The sequence below is a fragment of the Cetorhinus maximus genome, chromosome 14 (genome assembly GCF_964194155.1).
Source record: "Cetorhinus maximus chromosome 14, sCetMax3.hap1.1, whole genome shotgun sequence".
Classification (NCBI taxonomy): Eukaryota; Metazoa; Chordata; class Chondrichthyes; order Lamniformes; family Cetorhinidae; genus Cetorhinus; species Cetorhinus maximus.
The window spans coordinates 112,977,258-112,994,182 of NC_135892.1; the positions used below are offsets into that span (position 1 = coordinate 112,977,258).

Genomic DNA, 16,925 nt, shown 5'->3' on the forward strand with positions numbered 1-16,925 from the left:
AATTTTTCCATTGTTTTTGTCCTTTTGGTGTTCATACTCAATCCATATTCTAAACTTTGAGATTTTACTTGATCGACGATATTTTGTAGGGCCTCTTCTGGCTCTGCAAGTAGCGCTGTGTCATCAACATAATGCAAGTTTGTTATGTTCTTGCCTCCAATTTCTACTCCTGGAAATACATCTAATTCTCTGAATATTTGTCCTGTGTAAAGATTGAATCATTCTGGTGACAGTACACAGCCTTGTCTCGTTCCTCTCTTCACTTCAAACATGTCTGATTGTCCATCTTCTAACCTGATGTTCGTTATTTAGTCTCAACATAGGCTCTGGACAAATCTCACATCTTTACTGTCAATGTCACATTTCAGCAACACTACTCTTAACTTTTGGTGGTAAACATGATCGAACGCTTTTTCAAAGCTTTGAAGCCTAGGTCAATGCTCTTTATTTCTAGATATTTATCGAAGATTATTCTTAGGTTAAATATTCCCCCTCTTGTTTCTACTCCAGGTCTAAATCCAGGCTGCGTTTCGCCAATTTCTGCTTCAAATATGTTATTATTTCTTTTTATTATTATTTTCAAGATCAGTTTAATGAGATGACTTGTTAAGCTTATACTTCTAAATTGATTCCACTCCATTGCTTTAGGTTTCTTGGCTAACCTGACAAATAATAAATGTCTCAAGTCACTTGGAATGTATCTTTTGGTATACATTTGATGACATATTTGTTATTACTCCTAATGCTGTTTCTCCGAGGGCTTGTAGATGTTGTGTTGTCACTTGATCCACACCTGGATCTTTTCCTGTACTCATCAATTTCAAAGCATTCTTTACCGCTGACATCATCATGTTTGGTCCATCTAAATCTTGAGGACTCCCTCATTTTGCATCATTGTACAATTCACTATATATTCTGTTCATCCTTTTGTTACTGCATCCCTTTCAAACAATATTTATTTTACCAGCTTTGTCATTTATGCACCCACTATCTGTTGCTACCCCTTTATTTCTATCTGTCGAAGATTTCACCTTCTGGTGCATAACACTCATTTCATGATTTCTTTCCAGCTTCACTACTTCATCACACATCTCACTATACCATTTCTCTCTAGCCGGCCTGCATTCATTCTTTATTTTCTTTTCAATTTCATCAGACTCGGGTATGTTTCTTTTCTATCATCTTTGCTAGTATCTCATCTGTCATCCATTCCTTGTCTCCTTTTTTTTTCCCGGTTTGATAATATTTCCTTTGCAGCATGTTGTACACTCTCTTTCATGTTTTTCCTTTGGCTTCCTGTTTCTGGTTCTGAGATCTCTGCTTGTAATGTTTCCTCAGTCCTGAGACATCCATACTTGTTTTTTATTTTAAGAGTCAATGCCTCTCTAATGTTCTCATCCTTCAACATGTCAAAGTCTAAATGGCTGCACATCTTTTCCTTGTTTTGATATTTTCATTTGCAACTTAATTTTTGCCACAAGGTGACAATGATCTGAATTTATGTCCATGCTGGGATAAGAATAAATGTTCTTTAGACTGTTTCTAAAATGTTGATTCACCATCATATAATCTATTTGATTTCTATACACATCGCTTGGACTTCTCCAAGTGTACAGTCTTTTAGAAAGTGTTTGCCACCATCAGATCATTTTCTTGACAAAATTGTATTAATCTCTCTCCTCTTTCATTTCATGATCCAAGACCATATTGACTGACATGCGTCCCTGGTGTTTTCTCATCGATTTTAGTGTTTAAGGTATCCATTACAATTACCATAGCAGTTGGTTTAACTTGATCATAACACTTCGCAATGTCACCATAAAATGCCTCTATTTCCTGCTCCCTGTGATCATGTGTTAGGGCATAAACTTGTATAACAACCAGTTCAAAAGTCTTTCCTTCCATCTTAATCATGATCACTCTTTCTGAGATTGCTCAGTAACTTTGAACTGATCTCTTGTATCTTTTGTTTACTAGAGTTCCTACTTCATTCCGATGCTTGTCACCTCCTGAGAAGTAAAGCACGTGATTCTTCTTTTCCATCTGACCAGATTCTAACCATCTCACTTCTGCAAGTCCAAGTAGGTCAATACAACGTCTACTCATTACCTGATGGAAAAGTGCGCTGTAGGCGCACAGGTGAGGAAAGGACCAATTTCGACAATGAGGACCCAGATAACCTGCTAACAATCAGTATCCAAGCTCCCATGTGAATAATGACCATTTGAGTTAGCAAGTAGTCCTCTCTGAGTCAGAAGGTGTGCGTTTAACTTCCACTCCAAGCCTTGAGCACGAAATTCCAGGCTGAAAGTCCAGGGTAATACTAAGGGAGAGCTGCACAGCTGGAGGTGCTGTCTTTTGGATAAGACATGAAACTGAGGCCCTGACTGCCTCTTCAGGGGGCATTATTCAAAGAAAAGCAGGGGATTATTTCTAGTGTCCTGATCAATCTGCACAGACACACACATTCCAACATATATGCACAAACACGCGCAGAAGCACATATACACACATACCCACAAATACCAATATCCAACACATGTATGTTGACACAACCCCCCCCCCTTGCCGGCCCATATACATATACACACTTACAAAGGCACAAGAACACTCGCTCATGCACAAGTATACACAGTGCCACACACTCCCATGCATACATTTACACACAAACTGCAAAACAGTTCAATCAAAACGCATGTTAGCACTCACACATACACTTTTAGAAATCAAATGTACACTTTTTTAAACATTTATTTTTTGTGACATTCATTGGCAAGGCCAGTCTTTGTTGCCCATCCCTAGTTGCCCTTAAGCTGAATGCTTTGCTAGGCCTTTTCAGAGGTCATTTGAGAGTCATGTGTAGGACAGTCCAGGTAAGGACAGCAGATTTCCTACCCTAAAAAATATTAGTAAACCAGATTGATTCTTATGACAATCAATGGTTGATGTCGTCACCATTACTAAGACTAGCTTTTTAATTCAAGAATTATTAATTGAATATAAATTCCACCAGCTGCTATGGTGAGCTATATGTCCTCAAACCGTGATATGATTAACATCAAAATTTACACATACGCACACACACACACACAAACACAGATATATAATAAGCAAAGACTTTCATTTATATGATGCCTTTCATTTCCTGAGGATGTCCCAAGGAGCTTTAGAGCCACTGATAGTTGTAATGTCTCTGTCCTCCCTCTAGAGTCAGCAGTCGTCTCTCTGCCCGATCTCACACAACTCGTTGCAGCTAAACCTGTCATAGGAATTAGTCTTCTACAGACCTTTCACAGTACAATGTTATTTGTGAGCACATGAGCCACAGAACAGAAATCCAATAGGATTGCAGCACAGCCGCAGGAAAGATGCTGGGACCCAATGCATCAGGTCGAGGCCTGTATTAAGAGTTATCTGGAGGGAGGAGGCGAGGGTGGTTGCTTTTGGCATAATTTCCCTCTGCCCCAATCCTGGTCCCAATAAACCAAAGGGGCTAGGAGCAGGGACTCCCACATTAGATGTTTCGATGTTCTCAGCCTCAATGGGATCCAGCATACGTTGGGAGGCCAGTTAATGGCATTCCTGACGTGGGCCCCAACAGGAGGTGTGGTAAGCTGCTGGCCGAGATTAGGGGCAGGAATCGTCTGATGCCTGACTCAGGGGGTCAACACTGAAACACTGAGACACCAGATGGAGGACAAATAGGTAAACCCCTCACCTCCACCGTAGGACAGCTAGCTCCCTCCTGAGTTTCTTGGGTCTACACAGGGGAGCACAAGTTGACATGACCCACTCCTGGGGGGTCCCTCCACTGAGCCAAAGAGACTTAGGTGGGAGGAGGGGAATCAGCAGCAGAGTTCAATGACCTGGCAGGCTATTGGTGCTACAGCTGGTTGATATAGACCAAAAGGGATGAAATTGGTTGACTCCAATGATTGAAATTGAAAAAAGCATCAGACAAAGTGTGAAATGAGCTGCCAACTAACCATGAAGGGCAATTAGCGATGGGGAAAAAAAAAAATCCTGGCCTTTCCAGCGATGCCAGCATTCCACGAAAAACATTTTTAAAGCCTTTTTGTGCTACAGCTGCAAACCATTTTTAAAAATTCTTTCATGGGATGTGGGCATCACTGACAACCCCGAACTGCCCTTGAACTGAATGACTTGCTAGGTCATTTCAGAGTCAACCACATTGCTGTGGGTCTGGAGTCACACATAGGCCAGACCAGACCAGGTAAGGACAGCAGATTTCCTTCCCCAAGCAGCAGTATAAACAGATGGGTTTTTACAACAATCAGTAATAGATTTATAGTCATTATTAATGAGACTATCTTTCAATTCCAGACTTAATAATTGAATATAAATCCCACCAGCTGCTGTGGTGATGAGATTTGAAACCATATCCCAAAGTATTCACCTAATCTACATCATCAGCTTCGCAACACAACCACTATGTAAAGTCTCCCTCTAGTCAAGTAGCCATCAAATGTTGATTCCACAACTGAACTAAATGCATATATAGAGGATTAAGGGGTGATCTAGATGAGGTGCTTAAGATCATTGGGTGTTGATAGGATGGATAGTGGAGGGAGTGGGGGGAGTCCAGAGCAATGTTAAAATCAGAGGCAGGCTCATCAGTGGGGATGTCAGGAAGCGTTTCTTCAGGCAAAGGGTTATTGGAAATCTGGAACGCTGTCCCTCCTCAAAAGCAGTTGAGGCTGACAGTTAATTGAAAATTTCAAAACTAAGATACATACTTTTTTGTTATGCAAGGGTATTAAGAGATATGGAATAATGATGAAGTTGAGATACAGATTATCCATGATCTAACTGAATGGCACAGTACAGGCACAAGGAGCTGAATGGCCTCCACCTATTCCTATGTTCCTATAAACGACATAGCATCTACAGTACAAGAGAACGAAACTGTTCCATCACATATGCTCCACCCCAGCCTTTTCCCATCCCTCTTCATTTAATCCTATCACCCTATCCTTCTATTCCTTTCTCCCTCATGTGCTTATCCATCTTCCCCTAAAATACATCTATGCTATTTGTCTCACCTAATCCTTGTGGTAGAAAGTTTCACATTACAGTCTGGGTAATGACATTTCTCCTGAATTACGTAATGAATTTATTGGTGATGAGCTTACATTTATAGCCCCTAGTTTTGGTTTCCCCCACAATTGGAAACATCTCTACATAGAGTCATAGAGTCATAGAGTTCTACAGCATAGAAAAAGGCCCTTTGGCCCATCGAGTCTGCGCCGGTCAAACAAGTACCTAACTATTCTAATCCCATTTTCCAGCACTAGGCCCATAGCCTTGTATGCCATGGCATTGCAAGTGCACATCCAAATACTTCTTGCCTCTACCACCCTTTCAGGCAGTGAGTTCCAGATTCCCACCACCCTCTGGGTGAAAAAATTCTTCCTCACATCCCCTCTAAACCTCCTGCCCCTTACATTAAATCCATGCCCCCCGGTTATTGATCCCTCCACCAAGGGGAAAAGTTCCTTCCTGTCTATCCTATCTATGCCCCTCATAATTTTATACACATCAATCATGTCCCCTCTCAATCTCCTCTGCTCCAGGGAAAATAACCCCAGTCTATCCAATCTCTCCTCATAACTAAAACTTTCCAGCCCAGACAGCATCCTGGTAAATCTTCTCTGCACTCTCTCTGGTGCAATCACATCCTTCCTATAATGCAGATTCCAGAACGGCACGCAATATTCTAGCTGTGGCCTAACCAGCGTTTTATACAGTTCCAGCATAACCTCCCTGCTCTCATATTCTATGCCTCGGCTAATAAAGGCAAGTATCCCATTTGCCTTCTTAACCACCTTATCTACCTGTCCCACTACCTTAAGGAACCGGTGGACATGCACGCCAAGATCCCTCTGATCCTCAGTACTTTCCAGGGTCCTACCATTCATTGTGTATTCCCATGCCTTGTTTGTCCTGCCCAAGTGCATCACCTCACACTTATCCGGATTAAATTCCATTTGCCACTGATCAGTCCATCTGACCAGCCCGTCTATTTCCTCCTGTAATCTAAGGCTATCCTCCTCACTATTTACCACCACACCAATTTTCCTTTCATCCAGCAAACTTACTGATCAACCCTCCTACATTCAAGTCTAAATCATTTATACATACCACAAACAGCAAGGGACCCAACACCAATTCCTGTGGAACCCCACTGGACACAGGCATCCAGTCACAAAAACACCCCTCGACCATCACCCTCTGCTTCCTGCCACTCAGCCAATTCTGGATTCAATTTGTCAAATTGCCTTGGATTCCATAAGCTTTTACCTTCGTTATCAGTCTCCCATGCAGGATCTTATCAAAAGCCTTGCTGAAGTCCAAGTAGAATACGTCAAATACATTGTCCTCATCTACACACCCGGTCACCTCTTTGAAAAATTCAATCAAATTGGTCAGACATGACCTACCCTTAACAAAACCATGCTGACTGTCCTTGATTAATCCCTGCCTCTCCAAGTGTGGATTAATTCTGTCCCTCAGAATTGCTTCCAATAGTTTCCCCACCACTGAGGTTAGACTGACCGGCCTGTAGTTCCCTGGTTTCTCCCTTCCTCCCTTCTTGAATAATGGTACCACATTGGCTGTCCTCCAGTCCTCTGGCACCTCTGCTGTGGCCAGAGAGGTATTGAAAATTATTGCCAGCACCCCTGCTATCTCCTCCCTTGCCTCACTCAACAGCCTGAGATACATTTCATCCGGGCCTGGAGATTTATCCACTTTTAAGCCTGCCAGACCACTTAGAACTCCCTCCCTTTCTATGCTAATTTCTTTAATTATATCACAGTCCTTCTGCCTGATTTCCATACCCACGGCATCCCTCTCACTTGTGAACACCGACACAAAGTGTTCAATTAGAACCTTACCTACGTCTTCCGGCTCCACACACAAATTACCACTATGGTCCTTATTGGGCCCTACTCTTTCCCTAGTTATCCTCTTACTCTTAATATACTTGTAAAATAACTTTGGATTTTCCTTTATTTTACCTGCCAATGTTTTTTCATACCCTCTTTTTGCTCTCCTAATTTCCTTTTTAAGTTCCCCCCTACACATTGTATTCTCCACTAGGGCTTCCGCTGTTTTCAGCCCTCAGTATCTGCCATATGCCTCCCTTTTTCTCTTTATCCAATCCTGTATATCCCTCGACATCCAGGGTTCCCTGGATTTGTTGGTCTCACCCTTTGTCTTTACTGGAATATGTTGGCCCTGTACTCTCCCTATTTCCTTCTTGAATGGTCCCACTGCCCTGACGCAGATTTACCTAAAAGTAGCTGCTCCCAGTCCACTCTGGCCAAATCATATCTGAAAGAGACTCAGGACTGAAATGGACGGCATTTTGGCCTCAACTCTAATTTCCCGCCCTGTCCCCATAACCTTTCAGCCCATTACTAATTAAAAATCTGTCTATCTCCTCCGTAAATTTATTCAGCATCCCGGCATCCGCTGCACTCTGAGGTAGTGAATTCCACAGATTCATGACCCTTTGAGAAAAGTAATTTCTCCTCCTCTCTTATAGAACATTCTACGTACTGACTTAAAAAGCTCTCCTGGATGCATTTTAAGAATTCTGCTCCCTCTAAACCTATCACACCATGACTAACCCAGTTAATGTTGGGGAAGTTGAAATCACCGATTATTACTACCCTATTATTTTTACACTTCTCTGAAATTTGCCTACATATCTACTCTTCTATTTTTCTCTGACTGTTTGGGGGCCTATAGTACACTCCCAGCAATGTGATTGCACCTTTTTTGTTTTTATTTGTCAAACCCCTTCATAATGTGAAAGACCTCTAAACAGGTAATAGCTCTATGCAAATCTTTTCAAAGAAAAGGGATCCAACATGTTAAGCCTTTCCTAACAATTATAACTTCTCTGTCCTGGTATCTAGTAAAGCTATTTTTCCACTTTTCCCAATGTCTCCATGTCATTTTTGCAACATGGAGGCCAAAACTGTGGTCTAGCCAAGGTTCATAAGAACATGAGAACATAAGAACTAGGAGCAGGAGTAGGCAATTCAACCCCTCGAGCCTGCCCCGCCATTCATTACGATCATGGCTGATCTCATTTCGGCCTCAACTCCAATTTCCCGCCCTCCCCCCATAACCTTTCAACCCATTACTAATTAAAAATCTGTCTATCTCCTCCTTAAAGTTATTCAACGTCCCGGCATCCACTGCACTCTGAGGTAGTGAATTCCACAGATTCACGACCCTTTGAGAAAAGTAATTCCTCCTCACCTCTGATTTAAACCTACCACCCCTTAGCCTAAAACTATGGCCTCTCATTCTAGAGTGCCCCACAAGGGGAAACATCCACTCCACATCTAGTTTGTCTATCCCCTTTAGCACCTTATATACCTCAATTAGATCTCTTCTCATCCTTCTAAACTCTAGTGGGTATAGGCCTAAACTGCTCAACCCCTCCTCATAAAACAAGCCCAAAACAATACAATACAATTTCAATACAATAAAGGTTCAATACAAGTTTAGCTAAATTTAAAGGTTACAGGAAAGTTTATACAAATTCTGCCTCACAAGTGACAGGTGCATCTCATCTCCACCTCCCTCTGACTAAAATCCAAAATACTGGATGAAAAATGATTGTGGGGCCACACAAATTAACAATTCACTGTGTTGTATTGTCTGACCTCACAATTGCCATTTTTCATTTTGAACTACACCAGCAAGGTGGCTTCTCATAGACATATTATTTTTTATCATTCATAGATTGCACAAGTTAAAAAATAATGGGATAGAAAGACCATTGCTATAATGTGAATTCCTCTCCCCTTCTCCCCAAGTGAATGTATAAAAATCTTTATACCTCTTATTGCACTCAGGATTAATCCCAGTGAATTTCTGATCATACAGCACAGAACATGCCAATTTGGCCCATTATGCTCTGCCAGTGCTTTCAAAGAGCTATTCAATTAATCCCATTCCAGACTACAACAACTCATTACATAAAGAAAAAAATCTCCTCATCTCCCCTCTGGTTCCTTTGTTAATTATCTTCAAGGCGAGGAGTAGAGAAAAAGGAAGATGAGTGAAAGAAAGGTGTGTGAAAAAAAAATTACTAATCATTCAGGTTCAAAACAGATGAATATGTGATAAAGAGTGGTAGATGTACTTTGACATTCACTGTCTGCTTTTAATGCCAGTCATCAGCTCAATGAGATTGTACAGGATCCATCGGATAGGATAAGAATCCTTCTCTCTTCCTATGTAGTTCCTAAGTCTGAGAATGCACCATTCTATCTCAGGTCAGGAAGAAGAATTTCTTTGGATCCCTTTAGATTGTAAATGCTGTCAAGGCTGCCTAAGGAAGTCAAAGAACCCTTTGACCATCTCACTAGAACTTGTCAGGGACCCATGTACAACACTGAAAGAAAAATCATCAAATCAGAAAGGAAAAGACAAAAAATGCTGGCCATCCATAGCAAGCTACTGAGAGCATGTAGAAAGAGAAAAGGCAAGTCACTGAGATTGGGGGGTGAGTAGCCCTTCATTCAGTGTCATCTGTAGCTCAGTGGATAGCACTTTTGCATCTGAGTCAGAAGATTGTGGGTTCGATCTCCACTCCACCAACTTGAGCATGTTACCTAGGTTGACATTCACCATGCTAAACTGCCAAAGACTCTGCCTTTTAGATGTAACCTTCAACCAAAGCCTTGTCTGCCCCCTCGGATGAACATAAATGATCCTAAGACCTATATGAATAAGATCAGGGGAGTTTTCTTTGTGACCTGATCAATGTTTATCCCTCAACCAACATCACTCAAAACAGCTTATCTGGTCATTATCTCGTTGCTGTTTGTGGAACTTGCTATTGTTTGCTGATGTATTTCCTACGTTACAACAGTGACTACATTTGAAAATTTCTTAATTGATTGTAAAGTGCTTTGGAACGCCCTGAGTCCCTGATAGGCGCTATGTAAAGGCCCGTCTCTCATGATTTCTTTGTAAAACTCATTTGGGTTACTCACCCCAAAATATCAATCACCTGCACTTTCTTTATACAGATGTTTACTGTTCTGACAGTTACATCTCCCGCACTTCCCTATTCAGGTTTCCCTAGGCACGCAGTGAATACACCAACCATCAGCTTGCCATAGAATGGCTTTTATACAGCTGGGGCAAAAGATGGGGCGATGTGTTTAACATAAGAAAACACTTGTGTGCATTAGTTTCAACTGAAAATTCATGCCAATTTCTATTAGTTGCCTTATATCATGCCCCCCCTCCCCCTACTCCACGCCGCCCCACCTCGCCCACTCCCAGCCCTCTCCTTGACAAATAAATCCCACTTTAGACAGGGCTAAATTTCCATGCACCATTAGACTGGGCTGCTGACTGGGGCTGTACTCTTTCCTAAGCCACAGCATCTCTCTCCGCTCTGCCTTTAAAGTTAACCCAGTTGCTTTTCAATTGCTATTTGGTTCCGAGATTCAAGTCCGTCCATTTCAGTCCTGGGTCTCTTTCAGTACCAAGGACAGCGCAGCTCCCTATTGCCCACCTTTACCTGACACTGGGAGCAGGTGCCGGCTCCAACTCTCCAATCACAGCGAGGGGGGTGGGGGTGGGCTGACGTCACCCTCTCCAATAAAACGGCGAATCACGACCAGAAAAGGTTCAGCCAGCAGGAGATGGATCCGTCAGTGACAGCGGCTGCCCAGGGGCCCAGACAGAGTCCAGTTTAACAACACTTGGCAAATAGTGTGGAAAGGGGTGACCCTTCCTCCACTGCTAGCCCAGGACCTTCATTCCCCCCCAGAGGATTTCACCTCACTGGCCAGGAGATGCGCTGCACTAGTCATCTGAGGAGGCTTCTGCTGAAGTTTTGAATCTCAGTGCTCCTGCTCCAAGCTCCGCTTTTTATTTTTGCATATAAGAAAAAAACCATTGCAATGGATCTACTCGTCCAGCCTTGCGTTGATGTAGCTGCCAACGGATCCCAGCTCTGCAAGAGCAGTTTGGCCATTGCGAATTCCAGCCTGGATTCTGCCAATTCGTCCTATCTCTGCCTGAACTCCACCTCGTACCCATGCAACGGCACAGAGAGCACCTCTCTGACCAAGAGCTACTCTTCAATCGTTATCGCCATCATCATCACTGCTCTTTATTCCATTGTCTGTGTACTGGGGCTGGTCGGCAATGTCCTGGTCATGTATGTCATTGTCAGGTAAGGTGCAATCCAACTTACTCCCTGTTTCTCTCTCCATCTCTCGTGAAACCTCTCGCCAGCATCAACCGATTTGGCCCGAGTCGGGCAGCTTCGCTCCCCAGCCTCACTTCATTCATTGCAATCGCTGGACATGGAGTGTCAATATTCTTGTTCATACATAAGACAGCGTGCATAACCTTTAGAACTGCTGCCCTTGTCTTTTTGCACTTGATGGTTTATTCAATGTTAGGTACTCATGCATTGATTACAAACAAGAAAAGAAATTACACACAACGCTGCAGGAATGAATTACACAATCTGCACATTGATTTTTGCATATTTGTGCACTGGTTGAATGTTAATGGATTAATATCTGTATTTAATATACATTTGTGCATTTATTGGGTGGGACTGATTTGCCACTTGAGTTAAGTGCTCAAATAGCGCCATCTAACCGATAGGTCCGGGAGTGCAGTCTCTGAAAGGCGCGCAGGTAGAATGTAGACTCCCTTTTCAAATCATACCATCAATTCTTATTGTGCATATAATTCCATTACAAGTTCCACATTGCCAAAGGGAACTACCCCTGTAATTTCTGCCCATTATAATTACCACACCCCGCTCCCTGCATATAGAGTGCCGCCACTGGAGAGAGGGTATAATTATTCCGTGACATGTTTACATAAAAACTCACACTTACTTCCTTCCAACCAACTACACTCCACCACTCAGGTGGCCAGACTGCAGACCAGGTCACCGAGTGCTGAAGGAAGGTGGAGGGGGGAACACAGCCTCAAGCTATGGAAAGATTTGAAAGACTTGTTTTTAATGTTCACTCTCCCCAAACTCAGGTAAAAATGGATTTTTTGCATTATAATAATAATAACTCCCCCACCGCCACCACCATTATTCTTTCTGCAAGATATTCCCTTACTCTATAACTGAAAGTCTATCATGTAACCTATGACAATTGATTTGATTTGATACTGCAGAACCCTTAATCTGTGTTTGATGGGTTAGTGTAGAGGGCGCTTTACTTGGTTTTGTCCCAGCAAACTCTCCCAGGGCAAGTTACAAGGTTAGTCACAGAGGGAGTTTCTGTCTTTTGGATAAGATGTTACACTGAGGCCCTGTCTGCCCTCTCAGGTGGACATAGAAGAATCACTGACCCCAGTGAGCTGACCAATACTTACCCCTCAATCTACATCACAAACAGAAACAGGGTATCTGGTCGTTATCACATTGCTGTTTGTGGGGGCTTGCTGTGTGCAAACTGGTTGCCACATTTCCAATACTACAACAGTGACTACACTTCAAAAGTACTTCATTGGTTGTAAAGTGCCTTGGAACATCCGGTGGTCATGAAAGGCACTATATAAATGCAAGTCTTTCTTTTTTCTCTAACTAGTGCCATGCCTACATAAGAACATAAGAAATCAGAGCAGAAGTAGGCCATTCGGCCCTTCATGCCTGCTCCTTCATTCAATAAGATCATGGCTGATCTGATTGTGGCCTTAACTCCACTTTCCTGACTCTCTTGTCAATCAAAAACCTGTCTAACTCAGCCTTGAACATATTACATGACCCAGTCTCCACTGCTCTCTGGAGAAGAGAATTCCAAACACCAAAAAACCTCTGAGAGAAGAAATTCCTCCCCATCTCCATCTTAAATGGGAGATTCTTTTTTCTGAAGCTGTGGCCCCTAGTTCTGGTTCTCCACAAAGGGTGACAGGAGGAAACATCCTCTCTTCATCTACCCTGGCAAGCCGCCTTTTTATCTTACATATTTCAATACAATCACCTCTCATTCTTCTAAACTCCATTGAGTATAGGCCCAACCTGCTCCATCTTTCCTCATGACGCAATCCCTTCATCCCAGAAATCAGCCTAGTGAACCTTCTCTGATCTGCTTCCAATGCAAGTATATCCCTTTTTAAGTAAGGAGACCAAATCTGTACACAGCATTCTAGGTGGGGTTTCACCAATATCCTGTACAGTTATAGCAAAACTTCCCTACTTGTATACTCCATTCCTCTCACAATAAAGGCCGAAGTTCCATTTGCCTTCCTAATTACTTGCTATACCTGCAAGCCAACTTTTTGTGATTCATGTACAAGGACACCCAGATCCCTCTATACTGCAGCATTCTGCAGTCTCTTTCTCATTTAAATAATATTCCGCTTTTCTATTCTTCCTGCCAAAGTGGATCGCCTCACATTTTTCCACATTATACTTCATTCCCCTTGTAATAAATGCTTATCCTGGGAGTGTTTCATGGGACAGTGTATGAGGAGTTTCACTCTGTACCTAACCCCTGCTGTGAGTGACTTGAGTGTACTAGGTACTAACCCATTGAGGGGGAAGGGTGAGTAGGAGGAAGAGTATAAAAGCATTTTGTTCTGTAGAATTCTGACTGCACATAATGATCAACAAAGTCAGAAGTCCATGGAATCTCCTGTCACTCCCTGTACTGAACTACCCATGTTTCACCTCCCTTGATTTTCAGATACACCAAAATGAAAACAGCCACCAACATCTACATTTTCAACCTTGCTCTGGCTGATGCCTTGGCCACCAGCACACTGCCTTTCCAAAGTGTCAACTACTTGATGGGGACCTGGCCCTTTGGGAAGCTGCTGTGCAAGGTCATCATGTCCATCGACTACTACAACATGTTCACCAGTATATTCACCCTCACCACCATGAGCATGGACCGGTACATCGCAGTTTGCCATCCGGTCAAGGCTCTGGATTTCCGCACGCCACGGAATGCCAAGATTGTCAATGTCTGCATCTGGATCCTGTCCTCGGCCATCGGACTGCCCGTCATGATAATGGCAACTACAAGGTTCGACAATGGTGAGTACCGGGCAGCAGGTAGAGTATTGTTTGCACTCTCCCTATGGTGAGAAAGGTCACTTCCATCCAAAATTCATTGTAAAGAGGGCCTGTGATCAATGTGCACTGGAATCCTTTTCTTTAGCAAATCTCTATCTATGTTTGATAAGAAATTTGAGTGTTCACTCAAACTGGAATGACCCCATTTGACCCAGCAACATTGATCCCTTTTGATTTCAATCTAAGTCACAACCTTCACACCGTAGTCCCCCACCCACCACCACCGGCCTCAAACTGCCCACCCACCCCATCACCAGTATCCTTTCTTCAGAAGCACATCTGGCATCAGTGCAGGTGTGTTGGGCTGAATGGCCTCCGTGTTTAATTTCATGATTTAATTGCCTGGGCAAACATGTTGCTCTGGTAAATGATCTGATATTACTCAGATCACCTCAGCAGCTGGTTTTCTTATTCAGGACATTTTACAAAGCATAGACTCAGGGGTGATCTGATTGCGGTTTTAAGGTTGTTTATTCAAGCCGACAGTTTGTTCTAATTACGTAGGTTAGGGGCAACGGTGACAGGAGCGGGTGGATCTCAATTTTATGTTGTATAAAGCCAGGTCCAGGTTCAATGTCAGGAGATGTTTTTTTTTTCCAGAGAATAATGAAGCCTTGGAACAGGCTGACAGCTGATGTCCATTTGCTAAATTCCTTCAAGTGAGAACAGGGCTCATTTCTGGTTGGAGCAGAGATGACCTCATACAAAAGCTCAGTGCCAAAAGGCCCCAGTGATCTCCAGGGCTAATTTCAATTGACTAAGACTTAAGAGAGCAATTGCCCAGACATTTTTCCACCCAGAATTGGCCTGTGTCAAGATCTAGTTTTCTGTCTCTCCCAGGAGAGCACATGGTTTCGGGAGGGGTTACGGTCTCTATATGGTGATGCTGAAGGCTTTGAAATGAAGCAGAGGGACTTTTCCTGTCCCTCATTGTTGGCGTGTTTGTCTACAAGACCTTTCATGCAAAAATTGATGCACTTGGCCAACAATCTACTATTTAACTATTTCTGTTTTTACCCTGTCCATCCTTCCAGTTTTAGGAATAACAGATTGCACGTTGAAATTCCCGCACCCTTCCTGGTACTGGGACAACCTCCTGAGAATCTGCGTCTTCATCTTTGCCTTCGTCATGCCGGTCCTGATTATCACGGTGTGCTATGGCCTGATGATCCTCCGCCTGAAGAGTGTCCGGATGCTCTCTGGCTCGAAGGAGAAGGACAGGAACCTCCGGCGCATCACCAGGATGGTCCTTGTGGTAGTGGCCGTCTTCATCATCTGCTGGACACCCATCCACATCTATGTCATCCTCAGGGCCCTGGTGAAGATCCCATCCACCCTCTTCGCCGCAGTGGCCTGGCACTTCTGCATTGCCCTGGGCTACACCAACAGTTGTCTCAACCCCGTCCTGTACGCCTTCCTGGACGAGAACTTCAAGCGGTGTTTCCGGGAGTTCTGCGTGCCCACTTCCTCAACCATTCAGTATCAGGGCTCCAACCGGGTTAGAAACCATACCCGGGAGCACCCATCCACCATCCACACAGCCGACAGGACTAATCACCAGGTATGACTAGGCGTGCAGATGTCCCTGGAACCCCACTCGCACCAGGGAGAGGACCTCAACTCAGAACTCACCCAAATCACAACAGGACTCTAACTGGGGGAAGAGAGCCGCCTGGGCAACTGAGCCACTGCCCATCATTTGGTTGATGCCAGAACTGGGAGTCATTGCTCGTCAGTTCACTAAGAATAGCTTGTCGTTGGGAGTCACAAATCCCAACCCTTCATATTTATTCCCTCCCCATCCCCACACTAACCCTACAAATTTTCTCCGTCTCCTCTCCTCGGCCAGTGGCAATTCACACTGGGGTGTGAATCTGCATCCAGTGGGAATCCCTTCCCTGTACCTCATCCAAGTATCTGGCGTTTGTATGTCAGCAAATATTGAAAAACTTTTCAAACATTTGGGTTTGTACTCATGCTAGCATTTCCACTAAAGGGATGGCAGTTTGGCTACTGGACATCTATCAGAAACAGGAACCCTGGCTGATACCCCTGTTTTTTCACCTCCCCAGTCAAAGTGTCTGAGGTAAACTATGGAATCCCCATTGTAACTCCCCGCTTGAGCTCAGTTGACTCAGCACATGTCATGGGCCAAACATCCAAAAGATCTTTCCAACCTTGCGCTGAGCTCAGTACCACAGCACATATATTCTTCTTTTTTATATGACTGGACCAGTAGAAAAGCCGCTACTGTTGGCTTTTAACAACTGTGACCTTTATCTGTCTCTGTCATTTGATTGTCCTTTCACTCCAGGATCGTTGGTTCCCTTATTTTGGACTCTTAACAGGAAGTTCTTTCAACATCTTTCAGATGGACTCCACCTGAACTCACTTCCTGAAAGGGTGGTCGAGTCAGAAACTCTCGTAACATTTAAGAAGTATTTAGATATTCACTTGCCCTCCAGGGCTATGGGCCAAGCACTGGAAAATGGGATTAGTGTAGTCAGATCTTTGTTGACCAGCGTGAACACGATGGGCCGAATGTCCTCCTTCTGTGCTTTAAACGTCTATGAGTCTATGGATTAATGAAAGAAAAGAAAATGCAAGTCTTCAGGGATCATACTTACCAATGATTTTCAGCATGTTGTGTCAACTAAATATTTGGAATCGGAAGGGAATATAACAGAACAGAGGTAAAGTCCTGAAAATTAAATGTGGAAAATGTCTATTTGATAATAGTGGAAGTCCTTTAACCTCAACATTTACCTGGGAACTGCGAGGCCGCTATTTTAACGATGTAATTGGA

At 43.4% G+C, this 16,925-nt stretch overlaps 1 protein-coding gene across 3 annotated transcripts; it reads left to right on the forward strand.

Moving 5' to 3' along the window:
• Positions 1-11,042: 11,042 nt before the first annotated feature.
• oprm1 (opioid receptor, mu 1) lies at positions 11,043-15,686 on the forward strand. Of its 3 annotated transcripts, none has more exons than XM_078557628.1 (3): positions 11,043-11,239; positions 13,728-14,080; positions 15,160-15,686. In XM_078557628.1, the coding sequence occupies exons 1-3, from the start codon at positions 11,223-11,225 to the stop codon at positions 15,684-15,686; spliced, it is 897 nt and encodes a 298-aa protein (XP_078413754.1). In that variant the 5' UTR covers positions 11,043-11,222. The 3 variants fall into 3 exon arrangements, with proteins under 3 accessions (XP_078413754.1, XP_078413755.1, XP_078413756.1); XM_078557629.1 differs by having other exon boundaries at positions 11,154-11,239; positions 13,728-14,098; positions 15,169-15,686; XM_078557630.1 differs by having other exon boundaries at positions 11,193-11,224.
• Positions 15,687-16,925: the final 1,239 nt, after the last annotated feature.